At 48.1% G+C, this 16,115-nt stretch overlaps 1 protein-coding gene across 4 annotated transcripts in view; it reads left to right on the top strand.

Moving 5' to 3' along the window:
• Nucleotides 1–16,115, top strand: part of TESC (tescalcin) — a 60,553-nt gene that overhangs the window by 24,727 nt on the left and 19,711 nt on the right. For 3 of the 4 annotated variants that reach the window (XM_043439947.1, XM_043439936.1, XM_043439928.1), the window contains exon 2: nucleotides 2,825–2,894. In XM_043439947.1, the coding sequence (XP_043295882.1) occupies nucleotides 2,825–2,894 (70 nt within the window). Of the gene's footprint in view, nucleotides 1–2,377; nucleotides 2,735–2,824; nucleotides 2,895–16,115 lie in introns of those variants that run through there. The other variant, XM_043439930.1, reaches the window with a different exon arrangement.

Raw genomic sequence — 16,115 nt, 5'->3', positions numbered from 1 at the left:
GTTTGTGGCATCTTCGATTGCTTTCAGCAGTGTCTTGTAGTTTTTCAGATTACAGTTCTTCTGCCTCCTTGGGTAGGCTTATTCCTTAGGTATTCTTTCTGGTACAGTGGGATTATTTCCTGAATTTCTCTTTCTGCCCTTATGTTGTTGGTGTATAGGAATGCAAATGATTTCTGTGTAACTAATATTGTATCCTGCAGTTTTACCAAATTCATTGAGCTTTAGCAGTTTTCTGGTAGCATCTTTAGGATTTTCTGTCTATAGTATCATGTCATCTGCAAGCAGTGACAGTTTTACTTCTTTTTCCAATTTGTGTTCCTTTTGTTTCTTTTTCTTCTCTGATTGCTATAGCTAGGACTTCCAAAACTGTGTTGAATTTAAGTGGCAACAGTGGACATCGTTGTCTTGTTCCTAATGTTAGAGGGAATACTTTCAGCTTTTCATCATGGAGAATGATGTTAGCTCTGGGTTTGTCATATATGGGCTTTTTAATGTTGGGGTAAGTCCCCTCTATGCCCACTTTCAGGAGAATTTTTATCATAAATGGGTGTTCAATTTTGTCAAAAGCTTTTTCTGCATCTATTGAGATGATTATATGGTTTTTATTCTTCAGTTTGTTAATGTGGTATATCACCAATTGATTTGAGGATATTGAAGAATCCTTGCATCCCTGGGATAAATCCCACTTGATCCTGGGGTGTATTCTTTTTAATGTATTGTTGGATTCAATTTGCTAGTATTTTGTTGAGAATTTTTTTTAATATTTATATACTTATTTATTGGCCCTGGTGGGTCTTCATTGCTGCACACAGACTTTCTCTTGTTGCGTCAAGCGGGGGTCACCCTTCATTGGTGTGGGGACTTCGCATCATTGCAGAGCACAGGCTTTAGGCATGCCGGCTTCAGTAGTTGCAGTGTGTGTGCTCAATAGTTGCGGCTCCTGGGCTTTAGAGAGCAGGCTCAGTAGTTGTGGCACATGGGCTTAACTGCTCCGAGGCATGTGGGATCTTCCAGGACCAGGGCTCGAACTGATAGGCTTTGTGTTACAAGGCAGGTTCTTAAGCACTGGACCACAGGGAAGCCCTGTTGAGGATTTTTACATTTATGTTCATCAGTGATGCTGACCTACAATTTTCTTTTTTTGTGTGGTGTGTTTGTCTGATTTTGGTATCGGGGTGATGGTGGCCTTGTGGAATGAGCTTGGGAGTGTTCCTTCCTCTGCAATTTTTTGGAAGGGTTTCAAAAGTATAGGTGGTAACTCTTCTCTAAACATTTGATAGAATTTTCCTGTGAAGCCATCTAGTATTGGACTTTCGTTTGTTGGAAGATTTTTAATCACAGTTTCAATTTCAGCACTTGTAATTTGTCTGTTCATATTTTATATTTCTCCACGGTTCAGTCTTGGAAGGTTGTACCTTTCTAAGAATTTGTCCAGGAGAGTTCTTTGGCATTCCAGTGGTTAAGACTCCACACTTCCACGGCAGAGTGTGCAGGTTCAGTCCCTGGTCAGGGAACTAAGATCCCACATGCCATTCGGGGCCACACAGCTGAAACAAAACCAATAAATAAATAAATAATCTTTTTTTTTTTTTTTTAAGAATTTGTTTCTTCTAGGTTGTCTGTTTTATTGACTTACAGTTGTTAGAGTAATCTCTTATGATGCTTTGTATTTCTGTGATGTCTGTTGTAACTTCTCATTTTTTATTTTATTTGAGGCCTTTCCCTTTTTTTCTTGATGAGTCTGGCTAAAGGTGTGTCAATTTTCTTTATTTTTGCAAAGAACCAGTTTTGAGTTTCATTGATCTTTTCTTTGGTTTTCTTGGTTTGAAACAGAGGTTTCATTTATTGCTGCTCTGATCCTTATGATTTCTTCTACTAACTTTGGGTTTTGTCTGTTCTTTCTCTGGTTGCTCCAGGTGTAAGGTTAGGGTGTTTATTTGAGGTTTTTCCTGTTTCCTGAGGTACCATTGTATTGCTATAAACTTCGTTCTTAGAATTGCTTTTGCTGCATCCCATAGGTTTTGGATCATTGTGTTTTCATGGTCATCTATCTCTAGGTGTTTTTTAATTTTGTCTTTGGTTCCTTTGGTGATTTATTTAATTTTGCATATGAGGTGGATATTCACTAAACTTAAACGTGGTCACTGTTTCACTCATTGTGTGAGTCAAATCATTATGCAGTACACCTTAAACGTCTACAGTGCTGGGCTGTACATCAATTATATCTCAAACCGGAAGGGAAAAAAAATGAAACAGTTGAGGTTATGTAAATACCTCGCCCACAGCGGCAATGATCAAAAGTCTGTTTCTTTTCCTTCCACTTCCCTGCTTTCACCAGATTCTCTGTACTCCTCTGACTACAGGTCTCCCCCGAATCACTCCCGGCACCAGCCTGAACCATCTCGCCCTCCGCTCTTCCTCTGTTTCTTAATACGTGACACATGAAGCCCCCTTTCTCACCGGGGAAGACACCCATCTTCAGGAGTGGGAGGGGAGAAAGCCAGACAAGCTGATACGATCTCTTTTAACGAGCTGAGGAAGGAGAGGGTGACCTGGTTCACGTTCGTCCTGTTCGCCAGGAGCTGTTATTAGTAGTAATTGTCCTGTTGCTGAGGGGGTCAGAGCCAGTAACCCCAGAGCGGTGTTACCAGGAGGAATGGCAGACCCTGTCTGCTCCTGCATCCCGCGCTCAGTTTTGCCTTGGTGGGGCATGGCCCGAGAATGAGCCAAACAGGTGGGGGGGGATGAGGGTGCAGCCTGCCTCCGGCAGCTCTGAGTTCAGAGGTCAGTGATGCCTTTTCTTTCCTTTTTTATCCCCCCACAGTCTCATCAGACCAGATCGAGCAGCTCCACCGGAGGTTTAAGCAGCTGAGCGGAGACCAGCCCACCATCCGGTAAGACCGGCAGTTGGGTGTAGGTGTCGGGCGGGGCCGTGGTCCTTGGGGAGGTCCCTCTCCATACATCTCTTCCCCTGAGTGCTCGCTGGCTCTGCCGAAGCCCCTGGGTGGCCCCATTTCCTGAGACAAACTTGTAGTTCCCTCAGTGCTTTGGGTCCCTTCTAGACAAGCTGTCTTCAACTTGGGGGGAAGGAACCCCGCCTGGTTCTAACTGGGGTCAGAAGATTATAACTGGAGGGAAGACAAGGGGGATGAAAAGCTGGTTGTTCAGCCACTTTACCCCGACTTCCCTGGAACCCCAGGCACACAGGGCCGGCCTGTCGAAGGCCAGGCACGGTTGCGGTGTGCCTCAGTTCAAGAGTTGGATGCCGTCACAAGGGCCTCTTGACTCTGCTTCCTCTGGTTAGTAGTTCCAGCCCCAGACAAGAGGGTGGACGGCAGCTGTGGATTTCTGTCTCGGAAAACCACCATTTTACGTCGCGTTGTTTCATGGGAATCTCTTAGAAGGTGTGTGGTTTAACTTTTTTCTGAGAAGGAATGCCTCGGACCGTGTGTCTCCTCCTGGGAGAGAGTGGCGGCCGTGTCATTTCCAACCAGGCTGTGAGAGGTCCTCATCAGTGAGTTGATCCGACTTGGTGAGGAAGATGCTTCAGGCTGACCTGTTTCCAACATAAAGTGAATGCTGTCCTGCCACAAACTATCTAACAGATGTAGTCTCCTAAAATAGGCATGCAGAGTCTCAAGGTTACAGACTTGGAACTTTAAACCTTTTAGTAGTCCAGGAAAGCGTCTTGTTTTCTTAGTAAGTGGATTTAAAATTGACCCAAGTTTTAATGGAAAACAACATGTAAATACTGTCCACTTTGTCTCATCTGTCTCAACAAAGGCATGTTGGTAATCCAGTGCGTCCAGTCTTAAGAGCATCTGTTTCGAGAGCTCAGAGTCTGGTGGTCTCAAGGTTCTGGGGGCCATCGGTCTTGATTTGATTGTATCCAAGTAAATTAAATCAGGACTGACTTTTTATTTTGTAAGGTTTATTTATTTATTCACTTATGATTCTGCTGGGTCTTTGTAGCTGTGTGTGGGCCTTCTCTGGGGCCTCTGGTTGCACCAGTCGGGGACTACTCTTTGTTGCAGTGCTCGGGCTGCTCACTGCGGTGGCTTCTCTGGTTGCAGACCTCAGGCTCCGGGCGTGCGCGCTTCAGTAGTTGAGTCTTGTGAGCTCTTGTGCTCTGGCTCAGTACTTGTGCCACACGGGCTCAGATGCCACACAGCATTTGGTATCTTCCCAGACCGAGGATCGAACCTGTGTCCCCTGCATTGGCAGGCAGGCAGATTCTTAGACCACCAGGGAAGCCTAGGACTGGCTTCTTGAATTCTACACGGGAGACAGTAAAGCGTCTGCCTGCAATGCGGGAGACCTGGGTTTGATCCCTGAGTCAGGAAGATCCCCTGGAGAAGGAAACTGCAACCCACTCCAGTACTCTTGCCTAGAAAATCCCATGGACCGAGGAGCCTGGTGGTCCATGGGGTCGCAGAGAGTCGGACACGACTGAGCTTTCCTTTCCTTTATTCACTCAGCCCAGTGAAGAGCCCACCAGAGGATCCCCTGGCTTCCTATGGGGTCACATGCCCAAGGCTGAGCCAATCACTGTTGCCGAGGGTTGGAAATGCAAACTTTTTTCCCCAGAGCTGTGAGTGAGTGGGGCGGGGTCACCTGCCAAGGGCAGGGGTAGAGTGTGGGGAGGTTTCTCAGGGCAAGGTGGGCTTCCTTGGAACAGGGGCTGAGGAATGGATGCAGGTGAGAACGTTGGATGTTGGAACATGGAAGTGTAAAGGGCATCCTCCGTTTCTTTAGAAGTTCATGGGCACATGTGCTGAGCCAGGCGGGCAGTACCTGTGCTTGGGGGACAGGACCATCATGCAGCTCTTGATCGGGGGTGTAATGGCGGAGCCCTCTTTCTCAAGATGATTTTCCAGCATGCTGTGCCCCCAGCCTGTCACACGCTGCCCTGGGCTTCTCGTTGTCATGTGTCTTGGGTCCATGGGCCTTGGCTTGGTGAGAGGCCTCAGGTTCCAGTTCCACATGTGTATGCTTTTCAGACTAGAGGGAAGCAGAGGCAAAAACCCAGCCTTGGGAAACAGATCATATTTGAAACATCTGTGTCTCTGGTTGGTTGACTTTTGGGTTAGTTGCTGTGTTTCTCTGAGCCTGTATCCTCTGTAAAGTGAGTGTGGTCACTTGGGATTTGATGTGAGCATTAAAGATGAGCAGACATACATGGTCTGTTTCTGTTCTGAACTGGGTTCCTTGGCATTTGGCAAACGGGACTGTCATTCCAGCCGTTGGTGAGGTCAGGAGGATGCACCCTGAGATGCCCAAGCAGTGGCCCTTGATCCTCAGGCTGGAGTGGAGGTGGGGAGGGAAGGTGCTGTGAGCAGGAAGCCCCTCCCACTTTGAGGCTCCAGCTTTGGGGCTCAGACCGTGTGGCCCAACAACCCCTCATGGGCTTTTCCAAGGATATACTGACACATTGAGCTCTACACGGCTTCCTTTTTTTTTTAAATTTTATTATAGTATAGTCAATTTACAATGTTGTATTAATTTCTACTGTACAGAAAGTGATTCCGTTTTACCTGTATATACTCGTTTTTACCCGTGATGGTTTATTTCAGGATATTGAATATAGTTCCCTGTGCTATACAGTAGTATGTTGTTTATCCATTATTCTTTTGTTGAAGTATGGTTGGCATACAGTATTGTGCTAATTTCTGCTGTACAGAAGAGTGACTCCATTATACACATGTATAGATTCTTTTTTATATTCTTCTCCATTATGGTTTATCCCAGGAGATTGGATGTAGTTCCTTGTGCTATGTAGTAGGCCTTGTCCTTTATCCATTCTAAATGTAATAGTTTCCATCTACTAACCCCAAACTCCGACTCCATCCCTCCCCCAACCCTCTGCCCCTTGGCACCCACGAGTCTGTTCTCTATGTCTGTGAGTCTGTTTCTATTTTGTAGGTAGGTTAATGTGTGCCATGCTTTGGATTCCACGTTTAAGTGGTATCATATGGTATTTGTCTTTCTCTTTCTAACTTCACTTACTGTGAGAATCTCTAGTTGCGTCCATGTTGCTGCACATGTGGTTATTTCATTCTTTTTTATGGCTGAGTTTCCATTATGTATATGTACCACATCTTTAGCCGTCCCTTTGGCAGTGGGCACTGAGTTTGCTTCTGTGTCTTGGCTATTGTAAACAGTGCTGCAATGAACATCGGGGTGCATGTATCTTTTTGAATTATGGTTTTCTCCAGACATATGCCCAGGAGTTGGGATTGCTGGATCATATGGTAGTTTTGTTTTTAGTTTAAGGAATCTCAGTGTTGTTTTCCATAGTGGCTGCACCAATTTACATTCCCAGCAACACTGTAGGAGGGTTCCCTTTTCTCCTCACCCTCTCCAGCATTTGTTATTTGTAGACTTTTTAATGACAACATTCTGACTGGTGTGAGGTGATACCTCATTGTAGTTTTGATTTGCATTTCCCTCATTAGTAATGCTGAGCCTCTTCTCATGTGCCTGCTGGCCATCTGTATATCTTCTTTGGAGAAATGTCTGTTTAGGCTTTCTGCCCCTTTTTAATTGGGTTGTTTTGTTGTTGTTGAATTGTATGAACTGTTTGTATATATAAGCCCTTGTCAGTCACATCATTTGCAAAACTTTCTCCTATTCCATAGATTGTCTTTTTGTTTTTATAAAATAGTTTCCTTTGCTGTATAAAAGCTTGTCAGTTTAAATATTTCCTATTTGTTTGCTTTCATTTATATTGACTTGGGAGACAAAAAAAAAAGTTGATATGATTTTATGTCAGAGAATATTTTGCCTGTGCTCTCTTCTAGGAGTTTTATGATGTCTTATGATTATGTCTTCAAGTCATCTTTTAGTTTATTTTTGTGTAGAATGTGAGGATGTGTTCCAACTTCATTGATTTACATGCAGCTGTTTAATTTTCCCAACACCACTTGCTGAAGATTGTCTTCTTCCCATTTTATATTCTTACCTCCTTTGTCAAAGATTAATTGACCACAGGTGTGTGGGTTTATTTCCGGGTTCTCTATTCTGTTCTGTTGATCCATGTGTCTGTTTTTGTGATAATACCACACTGTTTTAATTATTATATTTTTGTAGTGTAGTCTGAAGTCTGGGAGAGTTATGCCTCATGCTTTATTTTTTTTCCTTAGAATTGCTTTGGCAATTCTATGTCTTTTATGGTTCCATGTAAATTTTTGGATTATTCTAGTTCTATGAACAATGTCATGGGTAATTTAATACGGATCACATTAAATTTATAGATTGCTTTGAGTAGTATTGGCATTTTAACAATATTCTTCCAATTCAAGAGCATAGGATATCATTCCATTTCTTTGAATCTTCTTTAATAATGTTTTATAGTTCTCAGCCTTTAAGTCTTTTCACCTCCCTAGTGAGGTTTATTCCTGAGGGTTTTCAGTTGTTGCTGTTGTTGTTTGGGGGGGGGTGTAATCTTAAAAGGTATTTTTTTACATTTTCTTTCTGATGATATTTCATTATTAGTGTAAAGAAACGAAACTGCTTTCTGAATGTTAATCTTGTATCCTGCTACTTTGCTGAATTCATTTATCAGATCTAGTAGTTTTTTTTGTGGAGTCCTTAGGATTTTATATATATATAGTATCATGTCATCTGCATATAGTGACAGTTTTGCCTCTTCCCTTACAATCATTCTATATGTAACAGTTTGCATCTGTTAACCCCAAACTCCCAATCCCTGTCTCCCCCGACCTCTCCCTTCCTCCTTGGCAACCAGGAGCCTGAGCTGTATGTCTGTGAGTCTGTTTATGTTTCATAGATAAGTATATTTCATATTTTAGATTCCACATATAAGTGATATCATATGATACTTCTCTTTCTGACTTACTTAATGTAGTAAATGACTCTGGGTTCATCCATGTTGCTGCAAATAGCATTATTTCATTCTTTTTATGGCTGAGCATTACTCCATTGAGTATACATGTTCCACATCTTCTTATCCATTCCTCTGTTAATGGACATTTAGGCTGTTTCCTCATCTTGGTTATAGTGAGCAGTCTACACTGGTTCTTTCCCACCATGAGTGTATGTGCAAATCACCTGGGGAATTTTGCTAAAACGTGGGTTTTGGTTCACAAGACTGGAGTGGGGCCTAGGACTCTGCATTTATAACTATCATAGGCCATCTTGGTGAGGTTGGCCTTGCCTAGCACCTGGGAATGCACCCAGTTTGCCCTCCAGGCTTGAATAGGTGGAGGCTGCACCCCTCCCCCAAGTGCTGAGCGGTCCAAGTGCAGCCTCCTACTTCCCACGCCTTGTAGGTCAAGCCAGGACGTAGGAAAGTTTGAGCTGGTGGCTCTGCCTGCCACCCTGCCCCCCACTTACCCATCTCTTGCACAGCCACCCCCAGGAGCACGATATGCATTGCCCTTCCCAGCCCTGCCCTCAAGTAAGCCCTGAGTATGTCTACCTGGACCCAGCAGGTAGCCACTGCTCCCTAGCCGAGGGCTCCCCAGTCAACGTCACGTCCATGCTGTTTAGCCGGGATCCACCATGGTCTTCAGCTGCTGGGTTTTGCTTTGTTGAGGTCTCAGTGTGGAGACCACCTCCTCCAAGACACTCTCCTGCCCCCTGCATCCCCACAGACCCCTCCTGGGGGTGTCTCAGCCCACAGATCCTTCCTGGCGGTGCCCCCCAGCCCACAGATCCCCCCTGGGGGGTGCCCCAGCCTAGCATTTGCAGCACAGGATAGTAACTGTAATAGCCCCTCTCCAGCCACCCCCACCCCTTCCAACTGATGGTCGGCCCCTTGGGGGACAGAAACTGGATCCTTTGGTTCTGGTGCTGAGTCTGGGGCTCATAACAGGATAGATGCTCTGGGAGTAGCTGACTGACTGAACGGATGAATGAGAGAGCAGTGAAGTGAGGAACAAGTGAATGAGCACACTGGTATACACGAGATCTGCTGTTATTTACAGCCCTGCCTTCACAGGGTTCACATATTTGTGATGAAAGGATTTATCTGGGGGCCTGGCACGTGGAGACGGTTCACAGATAGTAAGCTCTTATTGTTTCCAGCATGCTTTGTGCAGCCCAAGTCTTTAACATGCACCTTATCCGACCCCATAGGTAGGGGGAGGAACACCTGCTCTCCCCATCTGAGACATGGGAAAGTGAGGCTCAGAGAGGTCACATACCTGGCCCCTGGTCACACGGCTCACAAGTGGAGGAGCTGGGACTCAAGCCTGGTGCTGAGATCCCTCTGTAAGGAAGCTGGGAGCCTGTGCTGTGACTTGCGAGTGTCCAGTAAGGACCTCAGTCTCCCTGCCCCGCTCTCTGAGGACCCTCCCCCCTGACGTGCTGGGATGGGGGCATCGTTACTGACACCGCGGCCCCTCTCCAGCGTCTGCAGCCTCTGCTGGGCAGGAAGTGTCAGCTGCACACGGTGACAGGCCAGCCCGGCCTGCAGGAAGGAGGTGACACCCCCCAACCGTAGCGCTAGTGCAAACAGGCCTGCATGAAGGGCCCCCTGCCAGCCCCTGGAGCTGCTTTGCCTGATCCTCATCCACCCTCCAGGGCTGGAGAAGGGCGTGGGGGCAGCTTTTCCGGTCCTCCTAGGCTTTCCTGCACATCCTCCCTGGGCAGTAGGGGTGAGCGGCCCCAGACAGTGTTCTGGCCCCCAGTCTGCCACGGGTTTCCTGTGTGACCCCAGGCTGAGCCTTCAACCTCTCTGATCCCTGGGCACGTTCAGGAGGCCTTGCTGGGATTTCAGAGCATGGAAAGAAGCTTCATTTCTTTAGTGTCAAGATTTGTGAAAGTCGTCGACCAGGGTCCCCTGAGGGTGGCCCCCAGCACCCCAGTCTGGGAGGGGTGTGGGTTGCAGGCCCCTCCGCCCCCTCCTCTGAGAGAGTGAAGGGGCCTGGACTTTTGAATACCGCAGTGCAGAAGGCCCCATTCACACCTGCAGCTTTTATACATAGACTTGTAAGTTACATCTAAAATCTTAACGAAGAATTGTGTCTCTGAATTTATGACTTTAGCAAGTTGAGGGTAGCTTTTAAAAAAATTCCAGAGGGTAAAAACTGCCAAAGTTGATTTTAATTTTGTTGTTGTTTATTTATTTGGCTATACCGAGTCTTATTTGTGGCATGTGGGATCTAGTTCAGTGACCAGGGATGGAACCTAGGCTCCCTGCATTGGGAGCACAGAATCCCAACCGCTGGAGCACCAAGGAAGTCCCAAAAATTGATTTTAATTTTAACCCCCCACTTCCTACCATGTCTGGTCATGTTCCCTCTTTTGCTCAAGATCATGTAAGGACATCCAGCAGTGGGTTTACCCTGAGGCTTTCCAAGTCAGGGCCCCACTCCGTATGGGTTCCACTTTGCATGGGTTCCTTACAAGGACCAGCACTTAATTTTTTTTTTTCAATTCCTAATGCTGCATTCTTTTTCTCTAAGAAGCCCCCCCGCCAGGTTATATATGTTTCAGGATCCCCCAAACCTGCGTCCACCTTGATCACAAAGCACTTTGTTCTAAGGGCTCTTGGTGAAAAATGCGTGATAGAAAATGTTCCTCTGACTCATTAATCGAGCACCTACTATGCAGAGACTTCTGTCCTCGAAAGCTGTGGAGGAGCTTGTGGAGGGAACACCCTCCACAAGCAAGCTCATTAAACAATACTGATTTTATACAATATAAGAATGACTTCTTTCACTTTTTCTCTCTTTAGTAGGGTCCCTTAGGTGTCAGATGTTTTAAACAGCAGCCTTCTACTTCCCGATAGCACTCTGGCAGGCTCTCCAACCCCCAGAAATAGATGCGATAGAATCCTTCAAATGTAGTGATGCAGGCCAGGAGGGCGCCTGATTAGATAGACCTGCACAAAAATATTTTTAGATGCATGTTGGACATATCACATGTGCAGTGATTCCTGGGATGAACGCGACCACAGACGTACATGAGGAAGAGAAAGGATGCGGTTGCCCACTGCCAGCACCACCAGGGGCCCAAGCAGCGTTTTGATGGGCTTGATCCCCGGAGCCAGCAAAGTCCCAACTCTAGGGCTTGTTTTAGACCCCTCGGCAGTGCCTCCCATCGCTTTGTCAAGTGAGAGGTTAGCTTGGTGTTAGGAGTTGCTGTTAGCTGTGTGGTCTTAAGGGTCTTGGGGACCCTCTAAAGTTCACATCATTACCCTATTTGATAGGTCAAGAAACTGAGGCTAAGAAGGTTAAGATCCCACAGCTTAACGTGCGGGAAGGTTAAGGGCTGGCTGTTGGAATAACCAGAGCCCTGGAGCACTGTGATCATATCACTTTTCTCCAAATTAAGTCACTTATTTTTCATTTTCTAGATTTTACACACAAGTCATAACATATAGGATTTATCTTTCTCTGTCTGACTTATTTCACAAAGCATATCCTTCAGGCCCATCCATGTTGTTGAAAACGGCAAAGTTTCATCTTCTTATGGTTGAGTAATATTCCATTTTTTATATGTATATATATATATATACATACACACACCACATCTTCTTTATCCATGTATCTGTCTACAATTAGGTGGCTGCCATATCTTGGTTATTGTAAAAATGGTGCTGTGAACATGGGGGTGCATGTGTCTTTCTAAGTCACTTTTTAACCCGGTTACTTTGCTTTTTAACCTGTCAAGTAGCTAAAGATTTACTTAAAAAAAAAAAAAAAAAAGCACACATGACAGTGAAAGAATTGAGACTCTGCTTAGATCACGAGGCTGTTTCATGGTGAGAATTGACCACATTCCAGGAGGTAACCAGGCTTCCCTGATAGTTCATTTGGTAAAGAATCCACCTGCAATGCAGGGACCCTGGTTCAATTCCTGGGTAGGAAAGATCTGCTGGAGAAGGGATAGGCTACCCACTTCAGTATTCTTGGGCTTCCCTGGTGGCTCAGCTGGTAAAGAATCTGCCCCCAGTGCGGGAGACGTGGGTTTGATCCCTGGATTGGGAAGATCCCCTGGAGGAGGGTAAGGCTACCCACTCCAGTATTCTGGCCTGGAGAATCCATGGACAGTATAATCCATGGGATCACAAAGAGTCGGACACGACTGAGCACCTTTCACTCAGGAGGTAACTAGACCTCCCTTTAAAGCCTCAGCTGAGATGATGCACATTCACTTAGAAAGAAAGACCTGCAGTTACTTGTCAAACTGCCCAGGAAATATCGGGTGGGAGTGGCCTCGGGGCTTCCACACCTGCTCAGGTGAGCGGGTGAGGGCAGATATGAGAACGGGAGCCATGAAGGTGTCAGCTTGGTGTGAAAGGTGCCCAGGTGTCCGGGAAGAAGCTTTCTAAGTGGTCTTAGATATATTAGTGGGGACTTAGATATATATTAGTGGGGTCTTAGATACATAGGTGGTGACTCACATAAAAAGTTTTTTTTAAAAAAGAGATTCTTTTCCCAGGATGATAAATACTTGACCCAGTCATTGCTTTACAGAAGCAGGTGTTAGGACCTTCTGTGATGGGTTCTAGTCCTGAGGAGCCCGAATGAGAAGTGAGGCTCCCCTGCCCCGGGGGACTAGAGGGGAGCTCTGTTAAGGTGTGAGTGTGAGTGAGGTAACTAGCATATAAGCTCATGATATACAATGATGGAGGAAGGAGACAGGGCAGAGGGTGTATCCTTGGGACCGCCATGGGGAGAAGGGCCTCGGGACAGGTGGTTGGTGCAGGCCCCTCTGAGGTGGCTTCTCTGGGGACCAGAGAAGGGGCCAGCGTGTGGAGGGAAGGATGCTCCAGGCAGAGGTGGGACCAAGCTTCATCAACCCGAGTGATAAGAGGCCTGGCCAGTTGGGGCAGATCACAGAGGCCCAACTTGGCTGTAGGAAGGACCTGAAATAGAAGACTCAGCCTAGGCTCGAAATACCACGTGGATGCTAACTGCCCAGTTTGTATCTGTGGCTGGGCCATCTCTTCTGAACCGCAGCCCCTGCCCATCCCCTAGATGTTCTTGGGGCATCTCACACTTAACGTGTCCCAAGGAGTGCCCCCATCATCCTCCCAGATTGCCTTCATCTCACACCGTCCCCCTGACTTCCTGGATCTGCTGCTTCTATTCACTGCCCTGCCCTCATAGAGACCCACAGTGATGCATGGGGGGGTGGCAGGGGGAGCCTTTGAAAATGGCACCTCTCTGCTCCGAAGGTTCCACTTTCCCAAGTAAAAATAAAGTAACAGCCGCCTGGTCAGCAGGGGTCCTGCAGATCGTCGCATCCCACCACCCCTCCCACCCCCTGCCTTTTTTTTACTCCTGTTCCAGCTGCGTGGACGTTCTTACTGTTCCCGCCTCAGGGCTCTAGCACACACTGTTCCTTCTCTCTAGAACACTCTTCCTCAGAGCAGAGTTTCCATTGGCTGGGTCTTTTTTTTTTTTTTCCTTTTAATTTTAGTGTGTACTTAAAAAAAATTTTTTTAGCTTTATTTATTTTTGGCTGTGCTGGATCTGGGTTGCTCTGTCCGGGCTTTTTTCCAGTTGCCTTGAGCAGGGGCTACTCTAGTTGCAAAACATGAGCTGCTCATCGCGGCAGCTTCTCTCGTTGTGGGGCACAGGCTCTAGGCACTCAGGCTTCAGTAGTTGTGGTTCCTGGGCTCTAGAGCACAGACTCAGTAGCTGTGGTAGACGGGCTTAGTTGCTCCGAGGCATGTGGGATTTTCCCAGATCAGGGACAGAACCCGTGTCTGCTGCATTGGCAGATGGATTCGTTACCACTGAGCCCCCAGGGATGCCCAGAGCTTGGATCCGCCTTGCTAGGGGCAGGGTGGGGTTAGGACATATCATTGCAGGATGTTGGGCAGCGTCCCTGGCTTCCTGGAGCGCCTTTTCCCGGTGTGACAACCCGAAATGTCTCCAGACGTCACCAGGAGTCCCCTGGGGTGGAGCGGTCACCTCCTGCAGGAGCAGGACACCTCCTGCACGTGTCCCCTTCACTCCGAGGCCTTCCCTGAGCAGCCCACGGGGGCTTCACCGACTCCCTGGGGTCTCGTCCATTCCCACTGCTCGGTGCTGCCTTGAAAGTTCCATTTTCTGTCTCTATTGTTTCCCCTGCTGAAATGCCAGGAGGAATCGTGTCTGTCCCATCACCGCTGAAGCCAGCACCCAGAACAGGGCCTGGCACCTGGAAGGTGCTGGAATACCTGTCACTCCCGCTGGAATGAGTACGTGACAGGTGTTGAGGGGTGGCCGGTCCCAGGTGTGAAGCAGGCAGGAGGAGGCGGGAAGCCTGTGGGGGAGGAATCACTTTGCTGATGCTGCCTCAGCATTTGAAAGACACATTTGCCGGGGGCCAGGGGGCCAGGGGGCCAGGGCCTTCTGGCCAGAATCTTTCGTGCAAAGACATCGGCAAAGAACCCACCTGCAGTACAGGAGACGCAGGTTCGATACCCGGGTCGGGAAGATCCCCTGGTGGAGGGCATGGTAGCCCACTCTGGTATTCTTGCCTGGGAAATCCCATGGACAGAGGAGCCTGGCGGGCTACAGGCCGTGGGGTCACAAAGAGTCAGACACGACTGAGTGACTCAGCCCTACTGTGTGCCAGTCGGACATCGACGTGTGGATAGGAGAACCACTCAGTCTGTGTTGGGAATTCTTGGCGCTTCTCAAACTTGAACTTGCAAGGGAATGCTGGCAATCGTGGTGACGTGGGGGTTCTGATTCAGGGGGTCTGAGCCCGGCCAAGACTCTGCGTTTCTCACAAGCTCCCAAGTGCTGCTGCTGCTAGTGAGGGTGCTGTGTCTGAGTGGCTCAGCGTTTCCCAGGAAGACACGTGCTGGATGGGGCGTGCCCGCTTCTGCACAAGCCCCGTGGGGCCCCCATTTCCCCGCTGTTTAACCAGCACAAGTTAATACTGAGTACAGGGGGTTGGGTCTGGGAGTGTGGGGCCGGCGGCCCACGGAGGAGAGATTCCCGCAGCCTGCCTTGATGCAGGAAGCCCTGGACCAGCACAGAGCAGGGAGGCCGGGGTCTCAGGTCAGGAAGCCTCCCCAGACCGGCAGAGAGAACTTTGCACTTGAGCTGAGCCTCAACGCCACCGGAAACCAAGCCACACCACGAGGCAGGAGGAAGTGCCCCGCCCACCCTCCTCTGTGGTTTTCGGTCTTTCCTTCCCCTGTGGGTGCTTGCCTTGCTCTCTTTTGGGTCCCGGATGGGGCCTCTCAGGGCTGGGTGGGAGCAGATGCCCCAGGAAGGTCTCTCGTTCTCTCTTTGAAGTAAAAACATAACCGAACTGGAAGGAAGTAGTGGGTGTGAGGAGGTGCATGGTGGTGAGTGCCGGATTCAAAGCTCTTCTTCTAGCTGTGTGACTATAGCTTGGTCAGTTCACCTCTCTGGGCCTCATTTTCTCACCTGTAAATTGGGGGTCATTGATATCTCCCATCACTGGGATACGGGGGTGATTGAACATGCCTGAACTCACAGAGCGCTCAGCCTGGCCCAGGAAGATACAAGGGGGCCTCAAGGGGGAGAGTTTGAAACCCACCAGAAGTGTGAGCCCCGGGGCCCCTCATGGGCAGACCCTTCTCGCTGGTCACTGGGGCAGCATCGCTGGACCACTGGCCACGGTGTATCAGCTCCTGCCCCCGGAGCAGTGCTCCGCCCCCAGTCTGGGTGATACAGGGCAGTTCCCATAGGTGGTGAGGAGGCCTTGGGCTGAGCTGGTTTGACCAGCCCGATGGACACCTCAGGGCTTGAGGGAGAAAAGGAAATGAGACCGAAACTGGCCTTTACAGGACTGTAGAGTCAGAACCCGCTTTTTACCACGATCCCCAGGATTTGTTTGCAAGTTTATGTTTGAGAAGTGCCAAAATTCCCTAGTTTTGGGGGTAGAGGGGTTGCACCACACGGCTTGCAGAATCTTCTTAGTTCTTTGACCAGGAATTGAACCTGAGGCCATGAAAGGGAAAGCACTGAGTCCTAACCACTGGACTGCCAGGGAACTCCCAAGAATTCTCTGCTTGCACCAGGCAGTTCGCCTGCCCACATACCTTTGTGCAAAAGATCCTTGCAGGAAAGTCCTGGTTTTGTCCTCTTCCTTGCCCTCAGATAAAAGCCTCTTTCAATGTCCTAAACTGAAGTTGGCCTTTCCCTGCCTCTGGGTTCAAGGCCTGCAAACCA

Source organism: Cervus canadensis, chromosome 1 (assembly GCF_019320065.1).
Source record: "Cervus canadensis isolate Bull #8, Minnesota chromosome 1, ASM1932006v1, whole genome shotgun sequence".
Lineage (NCBI taxonomy): Eukaryota > Metazoa > Chordata > Mammalia > Artiodactyla > Cervidae > Cervus > Cervus canadensis.
This window is presented reverse-complemented; position numbering and strand designations above follow the sequence as displayed.